At 38.0% G+C, this 20,396-nt stretch overlaps 1 protein-coding gene across 4 annotated transcripts in view; it reads left to right on the top strand.

Moving 5' to 3' along the window:
- The first annotated feature begins 4,574 nt into the window (after nt 1–4,574).
- Nucleotides 4,575–20,396, top strand: part of THUMPD2 (THUMP domain 2 tRNA and snRNA guanosine methyltransferase) — a 40,322-nt gene continuing 24,500 nt past the window's right edge. For 2 of the 4 annotated variants that reach the window (XM_074204380.1, XM_074204399.1), the window contains exons 1-3: nt 5,075–5,245; nt 9,455–9,590; nt 17,391–17,788. In XM_074204380.1, the coding sequence (XP_074060481.1) occupies nt 5,096–5,245; nt 9,455–9,590; nt 17,391–17,788 (684 nt within the window). In that variant the 5' untranslated portion in view covers nt 5,075–5,095. Of the gene's footprint in view, nt 4,710–5,074; nt 5,246–5,383; nt 5,477–9,454; nt 9,591–17,390; nt 17,789–20,396 lie in introns of those variants that run through there. The other 2 variants (XM_074204387.1, XM_074204392.1) reach the window with 2 other exon arrangements.

The raw sequence follows: 20,396 nt of genomic DNA, 5'->3' as shown, positions 1-20,396 counted from the left end.
TACCCAAAAGACAATAGAACTGTCATACCCTTTGAGCCAACAATACCACTCCTATGTCTATATCCCAAAAGGGGAGGAAAGACCCACATGTACAAAAATATATATATTTAAGTTCTTTTTGTAGTGGCAGAGAACAGGAAATTGAGGCAATACTCATCATTTGGGGAATCACTGAATAAGTTATAGTAGATGAATACTATGAAGTACTATTGTTCTGTAAGAAATCATGAGTGACCAGACTTCAGAAAAGCCTGGAAAGACTTGCATGAACTGATATTGAGTGAAGTGAGTAGAACTAGAAAAACACTGAACACATTAACAGCAAAATTGTGATAAACCATGGTGGACTTAGCTCCTTTCAGCAATTCAATGATCAAGGACAATCCTGAGAGATTTGTTATGGACAATACCATGCACATCCAGAGAAAAAGCTATGAAGTTTGAATAATGAGCAAAATATAATACACAGACTTTTTTAAAACTTTCATGCTGTTTTTTTTCTTTCTTATGATCTCTTTTTCCCTTTAGCTCTAATTCTTCTTTCACAATATGCCTAATGTGGTAATATGGTAAACACCATTATACATGTATAACCTGTATCAGATTGTTTGCTGCAATAGGGAGGGGAGAAGGAAAAGTAGAATGGTAGAAAATTGTAGAACTCAAAAACTTGCAAAAGGATGAATGTTGAAAATCATCTTTGCTTGGAATTGGAAAAAAAAATTTTAAAGAAGCAACAAAAATAAAGCACTCCAAAAAACACAACCTCAGAATGTTTGGGGGAGCTTGATTTGTTGCTTTTCTTTTTTTAAATAAAGACTTTCTTGAAGTTGGCAGAGACACTAAATTTTGAAGGTTTCATAACCAAGAACACAGAATATGTAGGGGTCTTGTACATCCAGGTTGTTGAGTCCAAACTGGTTGCCATGGGTATTCACTGTTCCCATCTCTTTTCTTTCATATGCTCTTAGCTTAGTTTACTGCTTCCTCTTGGTTGGTCATATTTCTGCACACTTATATTTCTATCTAATAAAACTACTTTACAAGAATGTGACAAGTCACCTGACTTCCACAATTTTCTCATCTGTAAAATGGAGAAAAACAGATTTATACAACCTCTCTCATAGGATTGTTGTGAACAAATGAAATAAAATACTATATATATATATATATATATATATAAAGTGATTTGTATGCCTAGGCAATGAAATGGCACAGTATATACAGAGCTGGTCTTGGAGTCAGGAAGATCTGAATTCATCATCTTGTCTCCTACCTAGAAAGAGTGACTCTAGCCAAATCACTTAACCTCAGTTTGCTTCAGTCTCCTCAACTGTAAAGTGGGGAATAATAGCATCTACCTCTCAGGGTTGTTGTGAGAATCAACTGAGATAGGGTTTGCAAACTGTTCTGCAAGCTTCAAAGAACTAAGTTAATTATTCTTTGCAGATCAAAGCAGTGTCAATGTGGCACCTGAAGCATACTGAGCTCTAGGGTTGATCATAGCTGAAGATATAATAGTGACCACCATATGTAGAATAGAGAAAGCAAAAGATTTCAAGAGGGTCTGGTCTAGAACTGAGGAAAGAGAAGAAAAAAAATAGCATCCTGCTTATGGGAATCCGTGTTTTTCCAAGTCAGGAGAGAAGCATAGAACTCTTAAATTCATCAGGTATTACCATGAAGCTTAATCCCCAGACTGGAGATGAAGATAGGGGCTAGGGTAGGCTTGTTTGATTACCTTTGACCTCTCAGGCCTGAAAGAATGTGACTAAAGTTCCAGGATTTTGTCCTTCCTACTACTAGGGAGTTGGCACAGGAACTGGCTGTTACAGGCTGAGGAAACACACCCTTTTCATTAATTTATTGCTAGTCTTCTAATTAAGTTACAAACTGTCTTAATAAGCAATGTGACAAAGTGAATAGAATGGCCCTAGAACCAGCAAAATGGAATCTCAATTCTGCTTCTGTTATATTAGGGTAGTAGGAGAGAGCCTGGGAAAGTTTTCTATCTTTTGAGGACTCCAAGAAATTCTCTAATGCCCGAAAGCTGCACAACAGTTAACAATCTTATTGGTAAATTATGTTTCCTCCTGGAAGCTCCTTATGCTGATGAAATCATATATCTGAAACAATAGCAACAAAAAAAATTTTTTTAATGATTTTCCAAGATGTGTATTATAGACCAGATGAAAAGGAGTTTTCCTAAGAAGATTGGAGGCTTTAGACGCACTGTTCAATTAAATGATGCAGAACCAAAACCTAGACTAATAAGAGAATGCCGACACTACGCATGAGAGGAGAGCTGAGGGCTGAATGGCATTCAGTTATTCAAAGAGTCTGAAGGAGGCACAGAGAACTTGGCAGGTAGCCCACAGTGCCCTTTGGTATTGTTTGCATAAAAGAAGAATGATGCTGAGTGACAGCCACATGACCAGGTACTGGTCTCAATACCTCCTACCTCTCAAAGGAATATGAGCTATTATTATTCTTCCCACTTCTTCTATGAGTAACGGGATGCTGTTTGCTTTCTTTTAATCCTTCTTTGCTTGCTCCCTGAAATCAACATATAGGTCTTCTTTAGGTTTTAAAAGAACTTTTGCTGCTAACTCAACATGGAAACACACAAGTTTAAAATAATAATAATAAAGTTACAAAAATTACTTAACTCTTAAATACTAAAATTGATCTTCCACGGCAAAGTAGGGAAAGCTGGGTCTAGCCTCATTCTAAGTCTTCTCCTGTCTTTAGGTCCTCAACAAACTCCCCTCCCTCTCTCTCAGCAGCTTATCTCACATCCTACTTAAGCAGGAAAATCCAGGCCACACATTGTGGACTCATTCATCTCTACTATGCCCCTCAAAGCCTCTGTACATCTTCTTCGATCTTTTCTTTCTTTGCTGTAGTGTCAGAGAATCAATAACCTTTCTCTCTGCCAAGGCTAATTCTTCTCTGTCTCCTTTGGAATCTTGACCCATCAATCATCCTCTCTTTCATCCTGAATTTTTCCCTCTCTACTGACTTTTCCCTTCCAGCTGACAAAAATACACAAATGAATAAAATGGGGTAACTATGTGCTACATAGGGCACTGTGTTAAGCACTTTACAAATATTATTTCATTTGATCCCCACAACCTTATAAATTTCTCCCCCAAAAATCTTCCCCTGACCTTGTTCTCCATTCTAAAAGTCCTAGAGCTCTCCTTTTTCCACTTAAAATACTTGTTAAAATACTCGTGTCCTTTACTTTCTTATCATCTATTTAACCCTTCATCCCTTTGAAAACTAATCTTTGAATACGTATTGTAACAAAATTTGCTTTCTCTAAACTTGATAGTGACCTTTATCCTTGTTAAATATACCATGAAGTCTCCATCTTGCATATCTTTTCTGTAGTTTTCAATATTGTTGACCAATCCCTCCTCCTCATACTCTGATACCATCCTTTCAAAATCAGAGTTATTAAGTGCCTACTCTGTGCCAGGCAGTTAATATTTAAAGTATTGAGGACAGAAAAATGTAAAAGAAAAACAGTCTGTGCCCTCCAGAATCTTACTGATGGGGAAGATAATATATAAAAGAATATATTTTGTATATAAAATAATCTAAAAGAAAAAATTATATATTATTTATATAACTATTTTATAGTAAATATTTTATACATTTATATTTCATATCAATACATTTATGTATATTCATCTATTTAAATATATATTTTATATTATAAAATTTACATATAATTTATATGTATAATATAAATATAGTATATGTAAGTATACTTTATTATATGTAAGTATAAATAAAAATTACATCATGTAAGTATAAATAAATAAAAATTAAAAGTATTTTAAAAAGGGCAGAAGGTTAGGGGGTGGGGGAGACATGATGCTAATGTAGTAGAAACTAAGCAGAATAACTGATGGAAAATGAAGATACCTGGAAAAATCTGAATCCTCTATAAAAAGCAGTTTGGAAAGAATGTATTGTTCTATCTTACAGAAGAGAGAGAACACTGAGATTCTGCAGTGATATCTACTTCTCAGTCTCCTTTGCTGGGTCAACCATCAATCCTTCTTCTAAGGCATCTGTGCTGTACCACTCTCTCCTTTCTTTCTGTACTATCACAGTGATCTTTCCTTTATTACATTTATTACAGATAACTTTCATTTATATAGACACATGCATGTGTAGGTATAGATGTTCACATATATAACTTGCTTCCATTTTATAAAGTACACACACAATACAAATATATTACATACACATGACAGCCAATTTGAATTGTAACCAAGCTGTCATACCCGTGACTCTGGGTTTCCTTTAACATTGAATTTGTAGCCAAGCCGTCACTTACTACTTGAGTGTCTTTTTTTTCTTTTAACATCATTTCTTTTAACATCTATGGGACTCAGTTCCTCCATTTTGTAAAATTGGAGGTGGAGGATAGCCTCATTGACCTTTATGCTCTCTAGTTTCTGTCCTGAGCGCTTTTATTTTTTATCTGCAAGGCCGTGGGGCTTGGTGGCCTGCCCAAGGCCACGCAGCTCGGTGACGTTCAGTGCCTGAGGCCGGGTTTGAGCCCGGCCATGTGCGCCATCCCCTGCACCACCCAGCTGCCCGCTCCTGAGCTCCTAGGGGAGCCGCTGTGGTCACACCTGTTCCCGCCTCAAGCTCAGCACCTCTCGTCCGCTTGGCCTCGTCCTTCCCAGGTACTTCTTTACCAAACTGACTCTCTTTAGCCCATTCCAGGCCTACTTTGGGTTAGGCGCATGCTCACTTTATCTCTCCCCGCCCCCCCCCAGTAGAAGGTCAAGGGCTTGAGGGTAAGGGCCTTCGTATCCCTGGGGCCCAATGGAATGTGTACTTGATTCTATGATTAAATTTTATTATTTATTTGAGTATTTTTTATAATAAATGTGTTCATTATGATTAATTTTATTATTAAACCAGTGCTGTGGGGGCTTCCCCTCCGCGGGTGGTCCACCCCTCCCCCTCCCTCCTCCTCTGCGGCGCGCGCAGGAAGCCACGTGATCCGGGAGCGTCGGGGTCGCGCCCTCCTCCCTCCTCCCCCCCCGCCTCGCTCCCGCGCGGAGCCATGTCGGCCGCGGCCCAAGAGGAGAGGCCGCCCTCCCCGGCAGAGCCCCGGTCGCCGCTTCGGGCGGGGGCTCGGTACTTCTGCACTGTGGGCCGCGGCCTGGAGCCCTTCCTCATGCGGGAGGTGGCAGCCCGCCTGGCAGCCACGGAGGTGAGTGCCCGCCTTCCCGGAAGCCGAGGCCGGCGGGGGCGGGGCCTCCGCGTGAGAGCCGGAACCCCTCCCCTCTCCCGGCCCGACTTCCTCCGAGAGCTGGCGCCGCCGGCGGGGAGGGGGAGGGGGAGGGGCGGGCCGACGCCCGCACCCCAAAGCGAGCGGGAGCTTCGGTTCTAACCCAAAGGGGAGCGGACCCCGAGACTTAAGCCCCGTCGCGGCCATCTTCTGGTGGGTGTCGAGCCGGAGGCCTTGCCCTCGGGGGGGGGGCTGCCGCACAACTGGAGCGCGCGCCCTATCCCCGCCGTGGGGGGCGGGGAGAACCCGGAACTCCAAAGTTTAAAAAATGTTAGATGTTGTTAAATGTTAAAACTTGTGTTTGCATGTCATGGGGGGGGGAATAAAATAAAATAAAAACAAATACCGTATAAAGAGGGCACAATCGGAAGAGCCCCGGGAGCCAGAGGGCTGGGCAATGTTCCCGATGAGCTGGCACATCCCAGGCTTGGGATTGGGATTCCAGCCCCGAGGAAGAGGAGCCTTGTTCTTGGAAAAGAAAGGCCTCCGGAGCTGGGGAAGGCAGCAGGCCCGAGGGCTTTGGGGGCCAGACAAACGAGTCTGTATCTGACCCGGCGCTGGAATGTATTGGATGAGCAGTCTCCTGCTTTAGGAAAATCATTGTGGTGGCCGGATGGAAGATGGACGGGAGCGGACTCTTATTGAATTAATTCTTCATTCATTCAGCAAACCTGACTCACCTTTAAAGTCCAAAGCCCTTATCATCTCAAACCCGTGTTGGCCAAGTTTTCAGTCTGGCGCTGGGTAATTGTAGGGGGAGCAGAAAGGCCCAGAGTGTTACAAGAAATGTGAGATCCCATTTACTTAGGGCATCAGAGAAGGCAGGGAGGGATTCATGAAGTAGATGGCATCTGAATTGGACCTCAGAGCTTCATCTATTAGATTTGGCCGGGATTGGCAGATTTTAGGCATGGGAGTCAAGGAGAGGAGAGGCCCAGCAAGACAGGGTAGAATGGGAAAGGGGGTATAGCCATCCAGCCTGGACCTTAAATAGAGTACATAGTACATAGACAAGAAAGTTAAATTGCAAGGGAGGAAGGTGTTTTGATCACCAGAATCAAGAATTTATGTTTTACCTAATAGAAGGAATCGCTGATAATTTTTTGAGCAAAAGGTGGCATATTGGAACTTTCTGAAAAACTACTTTGACAGTGGTGTGAATAATGTTTGTCTTTCTTTCTCAAAGAAGATGGTGATGCCATGACAAGCACATGAATTGGATTTGAGTGAGGGGGTGCAGTGCTAAGTCACCAACCTCACTTTCTCTTTCAGAGTTATCCACCACCTAGCTGCCCCTACAATGGTCTGAAGAATAGATAGTGGACCAACTAATTAAAAACTTACTCATCTATTTATACAAAAACAGCTGTCCAACCCAAATCTCTTTTTCTCAGGAGGAAAAAAACAAATCAGCAAATACCAAAACAGCCACATATCACTGGAGAATATAACCTGAATATATGAATTATGTGTTGCTATTAGGCACATAAACCTAACCCTTAAGAAAATCCTCTTTCAGAGAGCTATAAAAGGGAAGATATTGCTGGAGTCCATGAGTAGGGATTAAGATGTTTCTAGAACTTCAATTTGTGCTGCCAGAAAGATAATCATTATTCATTGGTGTTCATGAAAACCTGGTTAGCCTGTTACGTAGGTATTTGGACACTGAATTATAAGAGGAATGTGGAAACATTTTAAAGAATTCAAAGAAACACATAAAAATGATTAAAGAATAAAGATGTTAAAGCACCTGGAATCATTTAACCTGAAAAATAGAATATTATGGATCGTTTAGATGTTATGGGAGTATATAAAGGCTTATCATAAGAAACAAATTTTCTCTCATCCATTCATTTAGTATTTGTGATACTGATGATATGGAAGGCACTCAATTAAGCTCTGTAAAATACTTAAAAACCAGGAATCTTTCTTTGCTACAATTGAATCAGGATAATTATTTAAGTTTCTGTGTGATCAGTTTCTATAAAACTTTTGTGGGTTAAATGTTTTATTTTCTTTTATAAGTTGACTAATTTCAGCTAAGACCACAATGGAGAAAAAATGTTTTTGAATTTTCAGTACTAAGTTGTACTGAAATAAATACATCAATCCTGTTTCTTAGCATCCATGTCATTTAGCAATCAGGAAAAAAACAATTTTTTAAAATAGCATTTTTTTAATTACATGTAAAGATAATTTTTAACATTCATTTTTTTAAGAAAATTTGAGTTCTAGATTTTCTCCTTTCCTCCTCCCTTCTCCCCTCCCTGATGTTAAGCAGTTTGATATATAGTGCAGTATATAAAGCATATTTCCATATTAAACCTCTTCAGACCAAATTGTACCTTTTAATTTATGAAACTTGAAAACAATATTCCTTTTGTATTTTTTAACATGAGCCAGTTTGGAGGCCTAACAGTTTAAGCCCTGCCTAGGACTCATAGTGACCGACGTTGAGCAAGCCAGGAAGTTTCTTGCATGTACCCTAGTCATCTCTCTAGGACATTAAGTGAAGAACATGTTTTAGTTTTGTATCTGTGGAGACAGTCTCCACACCAGGAGTGTGGAAGTCTCTTATGAAGTCACAAGTCCTATGAATTTGGTACCTGGTTCCCCACGTTCTACTGTTTGACTTGGATCTCCATTTGATTTTCTGCCTCAGACTTAAATCTGTGATTTTCAGGATAAAAGTAAAACTGCCAGCTGCCTCCAAGTGTTAGCACTTGGATAACAGCATTGTGGTATCTACTTTGAAAGTGCTAGACATAAAAGCAGCTTGGCTTGGCTTTATTGGTTTGGCTGTACTCCCAAATGGAGGAAAACAAATTCCATCTATATAAATAAGTTTTCAGGCAGCAAATATTAGGATGAAAATACACTCAACTGGCACCTTCTACTTAAGTCTTGTGACTAAAAATAAGTGATCAGTTAGAAAGCTTTAAGCTTAGCAGCTGGTTTCTGTTGCCATCCATGCATTCCTCCCTCAGATTTGCTTTAATTCTTTCTGCTGCAAGAGGAAGAGAGTCAGACATTGACTAAAGGAAGTTGTTTTTTAGCATTTTGTTTTTTTTAAAGAATGTATTCAACACTTCTAAGTCTCTTCATAGTGTTCTTTATATTTTGGAATCCTACACTTTGCCTTCTATGATAAACCCTTTGAGGGGCCTTAGGGGCTGATGGATCAACCTAGTGCTCTTCTTCCATCTGTGAAATGCTTTGAGGCAGCTCCTGGGTCTGTTGGTAGGATGACCCCAGGTCAACTCTACCTCAAACACTTACCCCAGCTTCGAGACCCTGGGCAAGTCACTTCACCCTGTGGACTTCCATTTCCTCATATTCAACATGAAAAAAAAATCCCTTATTAAAATATTTAAAGATTCTATATAAGTCAGCCAAGGGGAGGTGATGACTTATTCAGAGAACTTAAGTTTGAATCCCAGTTCTTCTATGTACTACTTTGTGTGTACTTTTTAGAAGGTTGTTTAATATTTCTGGACCCTACGTTTCTCAACTGTAAAAATTATTTTAGAGTACAGGGCCTCTGGTCAGGACACAACTAAAAAAGGGCCCAATGATGATAACAGTACTTCTCAAGGTTATTGGGAGGATAAAATGAGATGAAATATATAAATTGCTTTGCAAACTTTGAAGCACTAGGTAAATATTGTCTATATTTCTGTAAGTCTCTTAAATTCTCAAAGCCTCATTTTCTTATATTTGAAAAGGGAATGATAATATTGGCACGAGTTATTTGGCAGGATTATTGTGAGGAAAGTGCTTTGCAAAGTTTAAGCTGTTCTATAAGGCAAATGACTTATTATTTTTATCTCTTGAAATATATTACTTAAATATATGTCAGTAATGTTTCCCACAAATTCTGAATAAATGTGTACAAAATCTACAGAAAATAAATAAAATATAATTGAGTGGGAGAAGCATTAGCACCTGGGAGAGATGAGAAAAGTGGTCTGGGACCTGAGTGATGAGGGAAACAATGGAGAGTTTCTGAGAGGCAGAGAGGAGGAAGGCAAGCATTCCAGATCCACAGATCCATCTAGTGCTCCAGGCTCAAGAAAAAGGCAAAATTTTAAATTCTAGCATGATAGCATCTGTATTTTTCTCTTTCATTAGGTTGAATATATTTCAGGAAAGGTTTTTTTCCATACCAATTCTGATTTAACAATGCTGAAGCAACTAAAATCTGCAGAAAGATTATTCTTGCTGCTTAAAAGGCAACCTCCACTTATCATTTCATCTGGAAGTAAAGGTATGAAAATTTTAGATTTTTACATAAAACTTCTACTGTGTTTCAGAATTGTTTTAAAATGAGATCTCATCTGAAATTTATACTTCCCCTGGTTTATGAATATTAACTTTTATTATTTGTAAGGCTGTCTTTCCCAGAGTGACTCTGTGAGGTCATTCAATGTGGCAGGTCTATATATCCATCCTCCCCTTTATCCTGACCATACCCCTGGGAATTGAGAACTAAAAGGCACAGGAGTAAATCCCCCTTCCTTAAAGGTCTTTCAACAAAGGCTCTTGTTGGATGTGTTGTTTAGGGAATTCTTTGGCAGGTATGAGTTCAACTCAATGGCTCTAAAGTGCCAGCTTTTAGATGCTATGATTCTGAGACCACCTTAAACATTACAGGGAAGATTGGGGCATGGAAGGAGAAGGTGAGGAGCTATCCTTATCATGATAATTATAATCATGCCCAGTCACTTTTGTCATTGTCAGAAACCTAAGGGTCAGGCAGAATCTTAATACTCCATTTCCACTTCAGAGCATACAGAAAGGAGTGCTTTCCTCACTGTTCTGTTGTAATGACTCTCCTTCATTATGCATCAGTCTTGGATGCAAAGAGACCATCTGGTTGTCCCGGGTTTTCTAACTGATATGGTACAAGTTGAACAGCAAGTGTATTCAGGAAGGAAGGAAGGCGCATAAAAGATGGTGACCATTGGGCTGCCCTGTATGGAGCTAGGTTAGAGGAAACAGCGTTCACACAGGTAACTTAAGTTTGGGGTCACAGAATTAGAAGCCTGGGAGTCTATCTGGCCCATTCCAACCCTCAGTAAAGAATTCCTTTTATACCCAATAAAGTCAACAAAGAGTCACTCTCCTTTGCTTGAAGGCCTCTCTTCTAGAAGAATCCACTCCCACCCAAGGCAATGGCCTTATATCCACAGTGGCCTTAACTGTTTGTCACTTTTTTTCTTTCACATTAAAATTTGCCTAAGGACTGCATTCTCTTCAAGTTCTACTCTTGGCTCCTGGTTCTTCTCTCTAGAAGAAGGCAGGGGATGCCCCTCAAGAATATTATGTTCTGTCCACATCCACAGCATTTAGCACAGTCCTTCTCACTTAGTGACACTTAGTCAATATTGATTATGTAAGTATGTGTGACAAATACAGCAGCATTGAGGGGAGAAGCCTTGGCACCTGGAGTAGATAAGGAAAGTGGGAGCTGAGCCATGAGGGAACCAAAAGAAGGTATCTGAGAGACAGAGCATTCCAGATCTGTAAGCATCTAGTGCTCCAGGTGCCAGACTTGGGAGCCTAATCCCCAGGGTGAAGGGCAGCAGGAAGGCCAGAGTGGGGGAGGGGGCACGGGGGTCAGGGAGAAGAGCTAGTCATCCATCCTGATGTGATTTCCTTAATTTATTGGCATAATATTGCACATATATCTGAAGCAGGGTATCTAGCAATCCTGAAAGTTAGGTTGGAATCAGGTTGTAAAGGGTTTCGGATGTCAAATGGAGGTTCTGCGTTTGATTCTAGAGGAAGTAGGAAACTACTAGAGTTCCACTGAAAGTCAGTCAATAAACATTTATTGGGTGCCCACTGTTACCAGCCACTGTATGCCAGGTGGCAGAACCAGATCAGACCTGTGCTTTATGAATATTACTTTGGCAATTATGTGGACGAGGGGAGAGTCTTCGACAAGGAGATGAGTTGGCAGTTGTTGAAGTACTCTAGGCCAGAAGGTGATGAAATGGTTGAAAACATTTGTCATTCCCAAAGACTTTTATTTTTCCCTATACATTCTATTCTTTGTGATCTACCTCATTTTGGAGAGATTTATCACCAGTTTAGAAGCAATGCAATGTGGTTTTTGGACATAGTATTCCTTGAAAGTCATCTGCTAAGGAGTAGACCTGTTAATAGTCTTTATTGGGAAAATGCATACTAGCAAAGTCATAGATCCTTGAAGTATTAAAAGATATTCCAGTTTTTAAATGCCTACTAAATACATTTTTGGAGATTGATTGTTTACAGATAAAATTTTAAATATATTTTCCCTAACATTTTTAAGATTCTTGAGTTTATTTCCATGAGTGTATTAATCATGAATTTAGCGTGTATAAATTTGTTTGCATATTCCCTTTGCACTCTGTGGCCTATCTGTCCTCAAAGACTGATCTTTATCTCATTCCATATTATGAAATTATGATCATTTGTATTAAATTATGATATTCTCTCAAGGAGTTGTTTTCAAACTTTTTGGTCCCTGTAGACCTTTATACTTTTAAAGTCTTGGGAACCCTCAAAGTGCTTTTGTTTATTTAGGTTTTATCTATCAAGATTAACCATATTAGAAGATTAAGAGACCTTTGAGTTATAAAATTATGTTTTGACCTTATTGAGTCTCTGAAAGGATCTTGGGACCAGCAAGGCTTCCTGGATCACATTTTGTAAACCACTGCTTTAAAAGTACTTATGGTTACCTACTATATTTAGAGATATGTGAAAAAAAGTTGTATTTTGTACCCTAAAACTGGTAGGACCAAGGTGAAATGAAAAGGACTGGATTTGGAGTCAGAAGACTCTCATTTAGCTTTCAGAGTCTTAGTTCCTTCATCTGTAAAATGAGGTAAATGCGATTAGATGATCCCCTCAGGGCCCTTTCAACTCTTAATCTTATTAACCTAATGCCTAGAACAGGCCCATTAAACCTGACTGAACAAATTTTAATTGGAAGATGAAATAACTAAATAAAAAGCAGGACGTAAACTTGAGGTATCTGGTACCCAGAAGCCTGCCAGCTGAAGTGTGACTGGGGAGCAAGCACTTAGAGCTTGGTCAGGTGTTGAATATACAGTCCATTGCCGCCTGGGCCATCACAGGTCATTCTGACTTTTGTTTTGCCCCTGGACTTTGATGACTGGAAGAAAGAGGCTGCTGACTTTCTACAACTCTTCCTCACTTAGATCCAAATCAAGACATCATCTGTGACATCACTGGGCCTCTTTGAAAACAGAATGAACAACACCCAGAAGTCTGGTGCTCTCTAGTAATTAAAGCCAGGGTGATCTGCTGTTAAATGGATAATCACAATGAAATCTCACTTAAGCTAGAATTTGCAAAATATAATTTTATTATTTAAATGCAAAGTACTTAATGTTGTATGATTTCTCTCTTATGCCCTTCCATAAAGTTGAAAAAAGAAAGTTAAAAGTGGGGCGAAGTCAGGGAGGAGGTTGAACTGGTTTATTGCTGAAATAAGAAAAAAAATTCAAAGGACACTAGTATTCTAAGAATATTCTTTTAAAAGTATGAGAAACTTATTTCAAAGACCCTTTTAACCCAATAGTAATTGAACATAACATGTATTAACTCTTCTAATTACCAATAATTTCACATATCTTAATATCACTTGATCCTCATAAGTTGTTTTGTGAAAGAAATAATACATATATTATTTTCATCCTTGTTTTCCAGGTAAGATACCTGAGACCCAGAAAATAAGTGACTACTCATTCAAAAGCTAGTAAGTTTATTTGACAGTCAAGAATGATTAGGATGACAAGAAATAAAGCTCTCAAAGATGTACAAGCAAATAAGTTTCAGGGAACTTCAGTGTAAGTATGTTTTCAGCCTCAAATAATAAGATCCTAGATTTAGACTTGGAAAAGACCTTAGAGGCCAGTCTGATCTCTCTTAGTTTACAGATGATCCACGGTCACAGGTATAAAGTAGTAATGCTGGGGTTTGTCTTTGTTCCAATTCCATATTCTTTCCATTTTACTTTACTTCCCTTCATTGATCATGTTGGTTACTCCAAAACATCAAGAAAAACAGAAATTATGTTTCCTATCCAGATAGCCACCAACTAGAAAAGAGGGATCCCTGTTCACTTTGACATCCAGACTGTGGGTCCCAAGGTTTCTTCCAAGCAGTGGGTTGGCTGCACCTTCCAGGTCTATCTCTTCTGCTTCCCCAAATGCTAATATACCTGCAGGAAAGGGCAGCAGAACCCAGAGTTCTTTGAGTCTGCACAGGCTCTGCTAGTCACAACCCATATTCCCCACACTGCCATGTTACCATTCAAATGCTCTCCATGAGGGGGTGCCCAGCCTCCCATGTTTCACACATATACCCTCTTTTACACCTGGGCTTGATGATCAGCTTTAAAAGAAAGAATTGACTTTTAAACAGCCTCAGAAAGAATAATCAACATTTACTGACCCTCCAAGGAACATTGTATCCTCCCAGCATAGTTATTTTCCTTCCCCCTGCAAAGTTTGTTTGTAAAACAATTGTTTGAAATTCCTAGCATATTTTCCTGTAGAAACATCAGTCTAAATGATTAGATTTTTCTAGTCTATTAATCCATAATAATAATAACCTATACTTATATAACACTTTATAATTTACAAAATCACTTTATCCTTGATCTCATTGACTCTTCACAGCTCTTGCAAGATATAGAGTATATTATTATCCCATTTTATAGATGAGAAAATAGACCCAGGAAATTGTGATTTCCCCAAAATCATCCAACTAGTGATTTAATTCCAGGTCTTCTTATTCCTCTCTCTACCAATATTCTTTATGTTTGATCCTTCAAGACCTGAAACTTGAATCTGACAGGAAGATTGGAGATAAGGCCCCAATAAGGAGTCTTATGGCAGCTCTAAGCATCACCATTGTAGGAATTTGTTTTGCTGACTCTGCATATTTGGTATAAGGTTTTTGTTTTGCTTTTTGTTTTTTTTGAGAGGGATGTGAGAGAGGAGGTTGGAAGGAAAGAAAAACAAGTGCTTGTTAATTAAAAGAAAAAAAATTAAGCCTTAGAGGTTATGTTAAGAAAGAATACTGCTGACCAGGATTCTGATGGCAACTATCGTTTATATGGATTAATCCAAATTTACAAAAGTAGGAAAATAGGAACTGATAAAAAGACTGAAATAAAACATTTAGACCATTGAAACATTAACTTTCATTTATCTAGAAATGCTTCTCCACCTCCATCCAAGAAAATAATTTAAAAAAGGGGATTGAAGGAGAACCCATTATACATCAGCAGAAGTAAAAAAGGTAGGGATAGTTGGGTCAGCCAGGTGGTACAGTAGATAAAACACCAGCTCTAGAGTCAGGAGGACCTGAGTTCAAATCTGGCCTCAGACACTTAATAATTACCTAGCTGTGTGACCTTGGGCAAATCACTTAACCCCATTGCCTTACAAAAACAAAAACAAAAAATCTCAGATATAGCAAAAATAACAACAGACCTGATTAAAGATAATCAAGGAAACAACATTTTACTAAAAGGAAGACTGGACAATGAATTAGTATCAACACTGAACATATGTGGGACAATTGGAATAATTATAAAAATACTTGAAGGAAAAGTTAAATAAGGAAATAGTTAAACCATCCTCTAGTCCCCTCAGACTCCAGGATAATGATAAATATAAAATAATAAGAAAAGCAGTAGAGGTGAATAGAATTTTAGAAAAGTTAATATGAATATTGAATGTGAATAGAAAGAAGAATGATTTTTTTCTTTTTTTTATGTATGACATCTTTAAAAAACTGACCATGTATTAGGGCATATAAACTGTTGGAAAAATGGAACTAGGCACAGAACATCTCACACCATATATCAAGATAAACTCAAAATGGATACATGATTTAATCAATAAAGGGTGATACCATAAATAAGTTAGTGGAGCTTGGAAGAAATTACATGTCAAATTTAAACATAGGGAAAAATTCATGACCAAGAGATAGAGAAGATCATGGTAGGTAAAATGGATAATTTTGATTACAGAAAATTAAACAGCTTTTTTGCACAAACAAAATCAATGCAGCCAAAATTGGTGGGGAGGGAGGAGGGGAGGAAGGAGCAGAAAATGGGGAAAATTACAATACATTTCTCAGATAACTGTCTCAGTTCTCAGATATGTAGAGAGCTGAACCAAATTTATAAAAAATTAGGAGCCATTTCCTATTGATAAGATGGTCAAGAAATAAGAGTAACCATTTTTCAGAGGAAAAAAATCAAAATTATCAAAAATCTTATAAAATGCTTTAGAACACTTAATAAACAGAAATGAAAATTAAAATAACTCAGATACTCTCTCACACTGATCAGATTGGCTAAGATGACAGGAAAAAGAAAATAGCAAATATTGGAAGAGATGTGGGAAAATAGGTTCACAAGTGCATCTTTTGGGGAGTTGTGAACTACTCCAGCCATTCTGGAGAACAATTTAGAACTATGTCCAAAGGGCCATAAAACTATATACTCTTAGGGTGGCTAGGTGGCGCAGTGGATAAAGCACCGGCCCTGGAGTCAGGAGTACTTGGGTTCAAATTCGGTCTCAGACACTTAATAATTACCTAGCTGGGTGGCCTTGGGTAAGCCACATAACCCCATTTGCCTTGCCAAATTCTAAAAAACAAACAAACAAAAAAAAAAAACTCTATATACTCCAGCAATATTGCCACTAGGTTTATTCTCCAAGGAGATTTTAAAAGAAAAAGGAAAAAGATTCATGTGTACAAAAATATTCATAGCCCCTCTTTTTTGTGATGACAAAGAAGTAATAATAATAATAATAACAATGAATTTTGTCATTTCAAAGAAGACCATGACATCTGGAAGGTGATGTCATGACAAGCACCTGAATTGGATTTGAGTGAGTGGGTGCTGTGCAAAGTCTGAGGCGGTCAGAGTTAAGTGACTTGCCCAAGGTCACACTAATGGAAGTAAAGTGTCTGAGGCTGCTTTCGAACTCCCAGTGCTCTATTCACTGCACCACCTAGCAGCTCCTTGACAAAGAATTAGAAACTAAGTGGATACCTATCAATTGAAAATGACTGAATAAGTTTTCGTATATAAATGTGATGGAGTATCATTGTGCAGATAGTAAAAATGATGAGGGGGATGATTTCATAAAAATCCTGATGGAAAAGTGAAGGGAGCTGAACCAGCAGAACAATCTGTACAGTAATAACAATACTGTAACCATAATCAACTGAGAAAGATTTAGTAACTCTAATTAATACAATGATCCAACAAAACTCCAAAGAACTCCTGATACAAAATACTATCCATTTCCAGATAGAAAACTGTTGGACTTTGACTACAAATTGAAACATTTTTTTCTTTATTTTTCTTGCTTTTTACAAAATTTAGATCATAACTGTGCAGAGATATGTTTTGCATGCCTTCAAATGTACAATGGATATTATATTTCTTGTCTTCCCATGGGTGAGAAAGGAAGAGAATTTAGAACTGAAAATAATATTTTTCACAAGGATAAATTCTTCTAATGTATTAGGGTAGTGTCAGTATTTTGAAGCTTCACACATGTTCTCTAGATTTTTCCTGTGCTTTCTTGAATGTCTTCAATCTCTTTATTAATTTGTTTTTAAGTAGTATAGCCATAGAATTCCTGAGTTTGCTTCTTGTTCTTAAAATAGTTTGATGTAATCAGCTTTTGCTGTAGAATCTAAACATTTGAACTTTGAGAAAATGTCAATGTTTTTTTATATCATACAGAATATAATTCATTATTGGAATAAACTAATTTCAGAGAATCTGCTTAGTTAACTTAAGTCACACATCCCAGAAGACAATAGTACTTTAGATTCAGATCATAGTGTCTGCTGATCCTGAACCTGTACTATGTTAGTGAAACATGAATCCCAGAGAAAAATAAGATGTCAGTAGTTTATCTTACTTTAAGAAATTGATTTGTAACCTATTTGTAAGTTATATGCTATCTTCAAAGTATGAATGAGTTAAAATAATATAATTGTTTTTATTTAGGAAAATTATTAAATGAAATTCAAAGACTTGTAACTGGGGATCCCAGGTGTTGGCTACATGTTGTTTCAATTTGGAGAAGTCTTGAACTGAGAGAAAAACTTCCACCTGAATTGTCCAAACCCTCCAAAAGAAAGACAGGAGAAAATGAAAACATCGTAACTAAGAAGTTAAAAATAGAACAAACACTAGCAATGCCAAGGGATGCAGAATGTCAACTGGAAAAGCAAAAAAATGACAAGATACAGGAGCACAAAGATCTGATAACTGAAAAAGAAAACTTTCAAGAAGAAACGTTTGAAAATAATGGGGAGAAAGAAGTTGAGCATCACCAGAGCAAATTCACTTTCAGGGTTTCCTGTCGCTGTAGTGGAACAATTGCAAAAACATTTACCACAGAGGTGGGTCTTCCTTTCCTCCCCTCCCTCTCCAGAGTTTCCTTTTAGAGATAAAAGTTAAATTAGATTTGAAGATAAAATTAAATGTGCAAATCTATATGTATATCATGCATGTGTAGGAATAAAAACAAAATTTATGTCTATACATTTATATTTATATACATGTATTTAATTGTTTTTATTAAACTATTTAATTTTTCTCCCCCCCCCCCTTATTTAAGGTGAGGAAAAGTTATAAAATCCTAAGTAATTAAACATTTTTTCAAAACCTAATTTGCCTAAATTTAACTTAACGATATCCTTCTTTGTATTTAGAGAATCTTAAGTTTAGAATCTTAGCTTCATACAGTTTGAATGAATAATTAAAAAAAAACCATTCTTTAGCATTTTTGATGTCCCTAGCACTGTGTTAAGTTCTGGAGGTACAAATACAAAAGTGAAGACATCCTTTCCCTCAAAGAGTGAATGCTCCAATAAGGGAATATAAAAGAAATTTCTAAGGTGTTTCTAAGATAGTATAGATTAACCCACCTTTTCGAGTTCTAATTGATTCCAGAACTGTAATATGGAGTATGGGGAGGAGGAGGAGGATATGAGAGGGGTGTGTGGTATTAAGGTCAGAGCCTCCCTCACCTGCTAGGAGGAGCCCCCTGAGGTACTCAACTATAAATCTCCCGAGGCCAATGGACCTCACTTCCAAAGATGAAAGGATTTAGGCTTCCACAGAAGGCATTGACTCCCATCTTTATTCAAGACCTGTGAGGAAATAGCTGAATAGAAGTGTTAGACCTTCAGTGTCCTCAGAGACAGGACCAAGATCTCTGATAGATAGGACATTTTAAATTGTATTTAACAACTTTTTTTTTTGTTTGTTTTTTTGCAAGGCAATGGGGCTAAGTGACTTGCCCAGGGTCACACAGCTAGGTAATTATCGTCTGGGGCTGGATTTGAACTCAGGTCCTCCTGACTCCAGGTCCAGTGCTCTATACACTGCACCACCTAGCTGTCCCCATATTTAACAACTTTTAACAGTACCAATTTCTCATAATCTAGCCAACTTTTCTACCTCCCAAGATACAGATTTTCCCCCAGGAGTCCTCTGGACCATACAATACTTCTCCTGGTTCTTCTCCTTTAGCATGCTCCCCCGAGACCTCCATTCCAGTAACTTTCTTTCTCTCTCTTTTTATTATATAAATATTTTATTCATTTTCCAATTATATACAATAGTAGTTTCTACCAATCCTTTTTGTAAGGTTTTGAATTTTACAATTTTTCCCTTACCCTCCTTCCCTCCCCCAACTCCCACAGAAGGCAGTCTGATAATCTTTAAATTGTTTCGATGCTATGCATTGATCAAAATTGAATGTGTTGAGAGAAAAATCATATCCTTGAGGGGAAAAAAATCAAATATTAGAGATAGCAAAATTAGGTAGTACATAAGACAACTGTTTTCAAAAATTGTAAGTAATAGTCTTTGGTCTTCATTTAAACTCCATAATTCTTTCTCTGGATGCAGATGGTGTTCTCCATCACAGATTCCCTAAAATTGTCCCTGATTATTGCACTGATGGAATGAGCAAGGCCATCAAGGTTGATCTTCACCCCTATGTTGCTTGTTAGGGTATACAGTGTTCTTCTGATTCTGCTCATCTTGCTCAGCATCAATTCATGCAAATCCTTCCAGGCTTCTCTGAATTCCCATCTCTCTTGGATGGGACAATAGAGTTCCATCACTTATGTATATCAGTTTGTTCAGCCATTCCCCAATTGATGGACACCCTCTTAATTTCCAACTTTTTGCCACTGCAAACAGAACTACTATGAATATTTTTGTACAACCTTCTTTCTCTTTACAATAAAATACCCACTCTTAATTACTAATAGCAATTTTCTGCTGAAAAATAATGTGTATTATACAACACATCATACAGTAATTTAGCAACTGGGTGCTGCAGTGGATAGAGCAGGGAAACATCTGAATTCAAATCCTACTTCAAATAATTCAGTGTTTTCTGACCCTAGGCAAGTCACTTGATCTCTCAACCTCTGTTTCTTCATCTTTAAAGTGGGGTTACTAATAATAAGTGTTGTTGCTACAGAGTTATTGTGAGGATAATATGAAGTAATGTGAAAAATGCATTGAAAACCTTAAAGCACCTTGTATCAGCTTTTTAATGCACTGGTTTTCTCCTGTTTATTTTGAAGGCCTTTTTGACATTTTTGCCAACATTATAAAGAGTGAAATGTGCATCCTGGTGTGTTGTCAGAGGCCATGCTACCTGGACCTTAAAGCTAAATGACATGCCAATGTTAAATTTGCTGCCTGACACCTGGACTACTGGAAAAGACAAAATAGTGTCACCTCTCCACACAAGGGTCTGTGGGAGAAAAGGCATAGTTTGGGGCCTAGTAAGCACCCAGAGAAAGTTGTTTCTTTATGACCACCAAACTGGACCAGTGACATCACCAAGCCAATTTTTTTAAACATGTATGAGAGACACAAATTATTGGAGCTGAACCAGGCATCTGGCAATTCCCATCAGTGTTTTAGATATCTACAGTTATCAAGTTTACCATACTATAATTTAGTCTTTTGTGTATTATATAT

The sequence above is a fragment of the Macrotis lagotis genome, chromosome 1, assembly GCF_037893015.1.
Source record: "Macrotis lagotis isolate mMagLag1 chromosome 1, bilby.v1.9.chrom.fasta, whole genome shotgun sequence".
In the NCBI taxonomy this organism is placed as follows: domain Eukaryota; kingdom Metazoa; phylum Chordata; class Mammalia; order Peramelemorphia; family Peramelidae; genus Macrotis; species Macrotis lagotis.
This window is presented reverse-complemented; position numbering and strand designations above follow the sequence as displayed.